The sequence below is a fragment of the Triticum dicoccoides genome, chromosome 3B (genome assembly GCF_002162155.2).
Source record: "Triticum dicoccoides isolate Atlit2015 ecotype Zavitan chromosome 3B, WEW_v2.0, whole genome shotgun sequence".
NCBI classification, from domain to species: Eukaryota; Viridiplantae; Streptophyta; class Magnoliopsida; order Poales; family Poaceae; genus Triticum; species Triticum dicoccoides.
In genome coordinates this window covers 257,490,018-257,497,252 of record NC_041385.1, presented here as the reverse complement: position 1 = coordinate 257,497,252, position 7,235 = coordinate 257,490,018, and the positions used below count along the sequence as shown (strand labels likewise).

The 7,235-nt window shown below is 43.5% G+C and overlaps 1 protein-coding gene across 2 annotated transcripts in view; it reads left to right on the top strand.

Moving 5' to 3' along the window:
* The first annotated feature begins 1,068 nt into the window (after window positions 1-1,068).
* LOC119275809 (lysosomal amino acid transporter 1 homolog) overlaps window positions 1,069-7,235 on the top strand; it is a 13,332-nt gene continuing 7,165 nt past the window's right edge. The window contains exons 1-13 of one of the 2 annotated variants that reach the window (XM_037556730.1): window positions 1,069-1,280; window positions 2,378-2,634; window positions 2,760-2,802; window positions 3,443-3,469; window positions 3,553-3,648; window positions 3,946-4,133; window positions 4,397-4,568; window positions 4,646-4,765; window positions 4,890-5,006; window positions 5,351-5,371; window positions 6,104-6,162; window positions 6,630-6,720; window positions 7,093-7,215. In XM_037556730.1, the coding sequence (XP_037412627.1) occupies window positions 2,396-2,634; window positions 2,760-2,802; window positions 3,443-3,469; window positions 3,553-3,648; window positions 3,946-4,133; window positions 4,397-4,568; window positions 4,646-4,765; window positions 4,890-5,006; window positions 5,351-5,371; window positions 6,104-6,162; window positions 6,630-6,720; window positions 7,093-7,170 (1,251 nt within the window). In that variant the 5' untranslated portion in view covers window positions 1,069-1,280; window positions 2,378-2,395 and the 3' untranslated portion in view covers window positions 7,171-7,215. Of the gene's footprint in view, window positions 1,281-1,346; window positions 1,460-2,377; window positions 2,635-2,759; window positions 2,803-3,442; window positions 3,470-3,552; window positions 3,649-3,945; window positions 4,134-4,396; window positions 4,569-4,645; window positions 4,766-4,889; window positions 5,007-5,350; window positions 5,372-6,103; window positions 6,163-6,629; window positions 6,721-7,092; window positions 7,216-7,235 lie in introns of those variants that run through there. The other variant, XM_037556731.1, reaches the window with a different exon arrangement.

The window sequence follows — 7,235 nt, the reverse complement described above, 5'->3', positions numbered from 1 at the left end:
TGTTGGAGGCGGTGGCTGTCGGCGTGGCCACATCTTCCTCCATGGCCGACGGCGGCGGCGGCGGAGGTCGAGGAACGACTCCTTGGCTGCTGGAGGGCACCGCCGGTCGTGGCTGCGTATCGTCGGCCCGAGCCGCCGCGGCTGCCTTCCAGATTTTGGCCGGCTGGGCCGCACTTTCGGCGGGGTTGTGGTCGTGATTTGCCGGCCGTTTGCCTCCGCCTCGTGCCTTCATCGCCTTCGTAGGAACCGTCGGCGCGATGGCGACCGACCGGGGCGGCGCAAATCCGGGCCGGCGGGCATGGGACGCCAGCATGGACGCGATCGCGGAGGGCGAGTTCGCCTGCTGACGGCGGAGAAGGCGGCGGGGTCGTCGGCTTCGGCCATGGCGGCGGCGGACGGCGGGGGGAGGAGGGGGGCGGACAGGCGGGTCGCAAGCGGGCGAGCGGGGGGAGGAGGGGGGCGGACAGGCGGGTCGCGAGCGGGCGAGCGGGGAAATGAAATGAACGGGTGGTTGGCGGTTTCGCGGGCAGCCGCGGTTTTACATAAGATGTATCTCATGATGCAAATATGCATGACGAAGTGTTGTATTTTGCATCTCCGGGCGGCGGTGATGTATTTTTTTTTACATATGGACTATCTGTTGGAGGAACGTTTTTTGCTCTCGAAGCTCCAAAAGCTGGTTATTTTTACACATGGACCGTACATGGGAGATGCTCTTATATTCAAACTATCTCGGAGCTGAGATGCCCCCGTTTGTAATCCACATTGAGCACTGTTTGAATGAAATTTAGCGCCTTGAGCGCCTCAACTTGTTGAAAGAAAATGAACAAAGGGAGTACATCATGTATGAACCATGTGACGAACAGAACTAGCCCACGTTTTCACCTGTTGATCGAGTCGAGGGCGGCCGCGACGTGCGCGCCCGGGCTACCGAGCGGTAACCTGTGTGGACGACTGCACGTTTCCGTTTCGACAAGAGGGAAGAAAAACCTGCGAACGGACGGCTCACGAGTCGCGAGTCCCGGTCCAGCAGGGAGTCTTCCTAGGCAGAGCGAGCGGTGCCACGCGGCCGCGGCAGGGCACGGTGGCAAGCCGCCAAAATAGGCATCCTGGTCTCGCGAGAACCAGCCAGCCACCCACACCACAGCCAAGAAGCGGCGGCGAGGGCGAGCGGGCGATAAAATCGCGGCCTCTCTCCTCTCGGCTTCGATTCCCATCTTCGCCTCGCCAACTCCAACTCTCTCTCTCTCGCTTCCTCGGCAACAAGACGAACAACTCTGGTACGAACCACCTCACCTCCTTCCCTCGCGACGCTTTTTCCTTCTTCTCGCGCCGCCGCCTCGTGAATGTCCGACAATGCCGTGTCCCGGCCAGGGCTGGCTTCTTGGCGGCTGCGTCCATCGCTCTGACGAGATTGAGTAGCCCTACTCCCGATTCAGCCATCTCTCTCTTCCTGCCTGTACGTCGCGCCGGCTTTAGATTCTTCCAAGGGTTTCTTCTTCTTTCTTGCGGCCTTTCAAGCCTGTTAATGGCGGAGACGCGTTGCCGTTTGGCTGCTGGAACGGGGACGCGGATTCGCCAGGGAATCGATGCAATTTTCAGAGATGTCTCGATTAGGCTGGGCCGATGGGGTGACGCGTCCGGCGTTCCACTTTCAAGTTTTATGTTTCTTGACCCGATTGTCTGAACTATGGATCCGCAGCATTTTTTTGGTTGGTGGCGGAGAGTAAGGGGATGGATAAACTGATAGATGGAGAGAGAAAGAACGGACGCAGATATTCTGTTCAATTTCGTTCGTGTTTTTGGCTGTTTGCGTAGGCGGTTCGTGTGGACATAGGAGAAGAGAATCAAGACCACTTGGATCTTCAAGTCCTTATCAATAGAATTTTCAAAATCCAGTTCAATTTTTTCAAATTCAGTTTTCTACAGTAATGTTGAATGCTTACACAAAACAAACTGCAACATACTGGGAGCGGATCTTTTCTCTTCCCCTCGATCTTTTCTTACATCCTGTTCCTTTTACTTCTGAATATTCTTTCCATACTATTCTCTTTTATATTCTTCTCCATTCTTCTCTTTTCCAGCTGTTGTCTCTGAACTTCCATCATATCTGTTTCCCTTTTTTAGGGATGGAACAGTTCTCTCTCCCCCATATTCTGAGCTAAAATTTAAGCAACCATTCAATTTTGCTTCAGGCATTTCATCAAGTAAAAAAGGAAAACATTTTCTTCACATATGCCTGTATGGTACTTATTTCATAACGGAAATAAGAAGTTGCTAATTAGAGTAAAATATTTTCTTCCTTGTTCAAATGAGAAGATCAAATTGACAGCACATCCTTTTAATAACGCCCATGTTTTGTGCAATTGTTCCTCAGGTTTGAGCACACACGAAAATGGGTATCTTCAGTGGAACGCCTCCTCCGAGCTGCCCATCAGCTCCACATTGCGCGGAATGGGCTAAAGTCTATCTGAAGTACTGTCTGTGCAGTACAAAGGATGGTGTTGCCCTGGGTCTTGGACTGGCTAGTGTCCTCAGTTGGGGTATCGCCGAGGTGCCGCAGATCATAACAAATTACAAACAGAAGTCAACAGAAGGCCTTTCTATTGCCTTTCTCATGACCTGGATAGTTGGGTATGTTGTTTCTTATTTCTCACCTTCCTCGCATATTGATGTTGTATCATCCTTATTGTACTTGCATATGCATATCGTGCGATGCTCTATCTAATGGTGTATGTCATTCTTCTGCACTCACGCAGGGACTTGTTTAACCTTGTCGGCTGTTTCCTGGAACCTGCTACTGTAAGATCCACTACTGCCACAGTTTCCTTTTCTTTTCTCAAATTCCATCAGATACGACATTTTCCTTCCGCGAGGCACATGCACCAGTTACACATGTTAATATCCTATAGGACACTAGTAGTTTTCTGTCTGATTTAATGAACTATCCGACTGCAGTTTCATTTGGACAATATAATGACGTGTTATTCATGAGTATGAAAAGCAACCAAATAATTTCTGCTTGCCTGCACTGTTCCTGGAACCAGCAAGAGCTAGTATAATTATGCTGGATGCACTCATGCAAATTTTTTTTTGAAGCGGAGAGTAACTGAATACGAACACTAATATAATAGTTCCAAGCATATATAGTATCTCAAAATGGGAGATTTCTTAACAATCTAGACGAGTTATATAAATGATTTACATCTGCTGCACATAAACCTGATTATGCTTGCCAATACAGCCCTCTTGCATTTAATGTGTACAACTTCTTCATGTTCAGTTTTTCTTTTTTTCGAGAAAACGCAAAGGACCTTTGTGTTTCATTTCATTGAAAAGAGAGAGTTTAAAGTTACAGTTGTGATGTAAAAGTGTGCGTGGGATTAAATAATTACCTTTTATTTTGAACATTTCAAATTAATATTTTTTGTTGATAATGCAGCTGCCGACACAGTTTTACATGGCATTGGTAAGGACACCATTTTTTTCTACTCTTATTACTTCAATTCTGTGTGGTTTCTGTCATCTGAGAACTTAATTTTTGCAATGCAGCTATATACCATCACAACTGTGATTCTCACTGGACAGACAATATACTATAGCCACATCTACCATCTTAGAGTAAAGAAAACTGGGACAACTGCCAAGGTGATCACTCCGTAAGATTGAAGATTATTATTATGTTTGCAAGGAATCACATTTCTCTGAATATTAGCAAAATAGATACTTAATGTGGTTAACAATTGTAGAGAAGCAACCACTGTATATGAAAAATACTTCTATTTCTGGATTCATGAACTGATGATGTAGTTGATCTCGGTTTTGCAAAGTAGTTTAGTGTTACCACAAGCTAGATTCACTTAAAATTGTTTAGACACCTTTTGACTCCTACCATCTTCCTAAATTATCCTCTCACCTCCATCGGACTACAATTTATGATTTCAGTCTCAGAAACATCAACGAGGGGATGCTTCATTGCGCGAAAAGCTTTTGGGACATAGGGACGAGGCATTCAAAAATAATATTCAGTCAGGTCCGATTATTCCTATCCCGAGCTCACCAATCCAGGTGAACACAGAAGTATTCCGGCAACGTCATGGTTCAGTCAGCCCCAGCTCAGACTACTACTATGCGTAATGTTCTTGAGCTTGTTAATGTTTCATCATATTTCTTTTTTTTTTCAAAATTTATTCCATTCCTTAAAGCAAATTAGTGTCCACTTCTTTGGATAAATATTGAATATTGTTTGTTTGCTCTATTACATGGAATAAGGTAATGGGACTGCACTCTTGACGGTTACTTCGGGATGTTACAGTTTTATTATCACCTGCTGACAGAGCACTCTAGCTATCAGATAATATTCCAGGAGCATCTAACTCTCTGGTTGGTTTTACAGGTCAGCAAGATCTCTATCGAGGAGCCCAGTGCCTACAGGTACATGGTTGGGGAACAATCGCCAGACAACAAAAGTTCCTCCACAAATGAACGACGAAGGTGCATCTTTATTTGGCGAGTTTGTTCCAGCACAGTCTGCACCAGCTGCTATTACAAAAAATTCCCTCTCAGTGGTACGTTAACTTTGATCCCGTTGATACTTGTCTATTAAGGTTGGAACTATACAAAAACTTATATTGTTTGAATTCAGGTACCATGGATTTCTGTTGTCTTGGGCATGTGTGTGTTGCATATTTTGGTTGGAACCGCGCACAGGGATGCTTCCAATGAAATTATAATCCCTGTCGGCAGAAAGCTCTTAGTTGTAGCGGTAAGCTGTAGCTGCTCTCAAGTTTCAGACCTTCGGCAGAGCATCTGGTTTACCAGGCAATTTGCATGAATAGTGAACTATGTTTTCAATTTGCATATCTGATTAGTTTCTTCTTGCACCATAGGATGACCATGCAGGTTCATCTCTGAGCCATGGCAGTAGAAGTGGAATTGGAAGCTTTCTTGGTTGGGCCATGGCAGTTATCTATATGGGCGGACGACTTCCCCAGATCTTCTTAAATGTAAGACAGTAAACAATTGAATGTTCTTTTTTCTTATTACTCTTGTTGTCACCGGAAATTCTTCTCCGATACTTAGTCCTGGTGCTGGATACGGTACAAATATCTATAGTGGGATGAGGTCATTTGTGAAAGCTAAAAAGGTGTCAGTAAAAGGCATGGCACTCGAAGGAACATCTATTATACTTTCAGTTTCAGTCAATCCTGTTCCTACTCGTTTCTACTGCAAATGCGCATCTGATGGTGTTGAATAATAGCATTAGTTAATCTCGAGAAATTCTTTAAAACCGTAGTAGTGCGATATGTCATCTTTTTGGTATTTCTAACTTTTCTCTACTACTCTGCAGATGCAAAGAGGCCATGCCGAGGCAAGTTCATCTCCATCTTCATCTTACTACAGGAGACAGTTCCACTTTTCTCATTTGTCATCATTTTTTGCATTCCTTGTTGCATCAGTAGCGACTGCATGAATGGTGTAGTGATGGCCCCGCTGTCTCCGACATGGACCCTATGGAAATTGATAAATATTCAGTTTCCCTTAAGAGGAATTAGTAGCCCACTTTGTCTTAGATGTCAATGTCATATAATTATTGCATGCAATTCACATTGATGCGGTTAGGTGGGAAGTGGATACTAAAATAAAAATTAGCTGTACTATGAATTGAACTAAATATATCGGTCTAGTTGTTGATTGTCATATGTTTCTTTTGGTTATTTTGCAAGAGAGGTAACTCGAACTTATTTCTTGAAGGTTGTATTAGTATGTGGTGTTAAGTTTAGGCATTATCCTTTTAACTTCTAATCACTTTGGTCATCCCACTGCATTTCCTTGCGGCACCTCATTATAGTTTTAACAAAAGATGCCCCTACCTTCCTATCCTATTTCTCTGACTGGAGAGATATATGATGTCAAATTTTCACTAAACAAAGCCATTTTAAGCCCATCTTATTTTTCTCACAGGAGTGACACTGTCGCATTGTATTTATGTAGGAATGGATGTAGGTTCACATTAACTGCATCAATCTCTGTTGTTTTGGGTTTCGTTTAAAAAAAATTCTGATGCTGGTAACTTATCTGACCTGTCTGCAACTTTGTTCAGGGGCTCAGTCCGCTAATGTTTACCTTTGCTTTAGTGGGGAATACGACATATGTAGGGAGGTAACCATATACCTAACTTCATTTGTTTAACCATATTCAGTTACTTTATATGCATTTGTTTAGTAAAAGATGTCCTTTGGTATGTTATGTTTCTTAGTATGGTACTCCCTCCATTCCTAAATATATGTCTTTTTAGAAATTCCACTACGGACTACATACGGAGCAAAATGAGTGAATCTACACTAAAATAAGTCTATACATCCGTACGTAGTCCATATTGAAATCTCTAAAAAAGACTTATATTTAGAAACGGAGGGAGTAGCTATGTAGCCTAGAAACCTGTAAATTTTCCGACATTGCAACGAACTGTCATGTTCCATACCAAGCAGGTGCATCCCTTGTCACTTCCTTTTAGGGTACCATATATAAAATACATGGACAGACCATGTAAATGTTTCTTTTTTCTTGAAATCAGCTTTAGTTGGCCGTGTTTTATGGTTCTCATATCCATTTGTTTTCCATTGCAGTATCCTTGTGAATAGTTTGGACTGGGCAAGACTTAGACCAAATCTGCCGTGGCTTGTAGATGCTGGAGGATGCGTTTTGCTTGATTCTTTCGTATCCTTGAGGACCATTGATTCCTACAGTTACTCGTATTCTTTGTTCTGCAACTCAAAATAGTTTTTGTGCAAACTTTTGTGCCGAAGAGAGGTTTGAACTGACTTTGTTTTCAGATGCCTTTGTTTTAGAATCATTATTGAATTGCCTTTCTAGCCATCATCTCAAATAAGGCTCCGGATCTATGAGTAGAAATATTACCACGATGTAGTCGAGTATGACTGCGTCTTAGGATCATATACGTTAGTTGCCAAAAATGGCTGAGACCTATGTTTTAGAATCTGGTCGGTGGTACAATGATATGCCATATCACAATTCATAGCAAATTTCAATCAGTTGTTGCATTGGAAGAATCCTTGACCATATCTGCAGATTATTCTTCAGTTCCTTTATTTTCATTACCGGAAGCAAAGTGGGCGTGATGAACTTGACAATTTGGATAAAGCCTAATGCACAACAAACAAAGTATTTCATTTCTTTTCTTCAATGGAAAAGGTTGGTGTGCCGCTATCGTC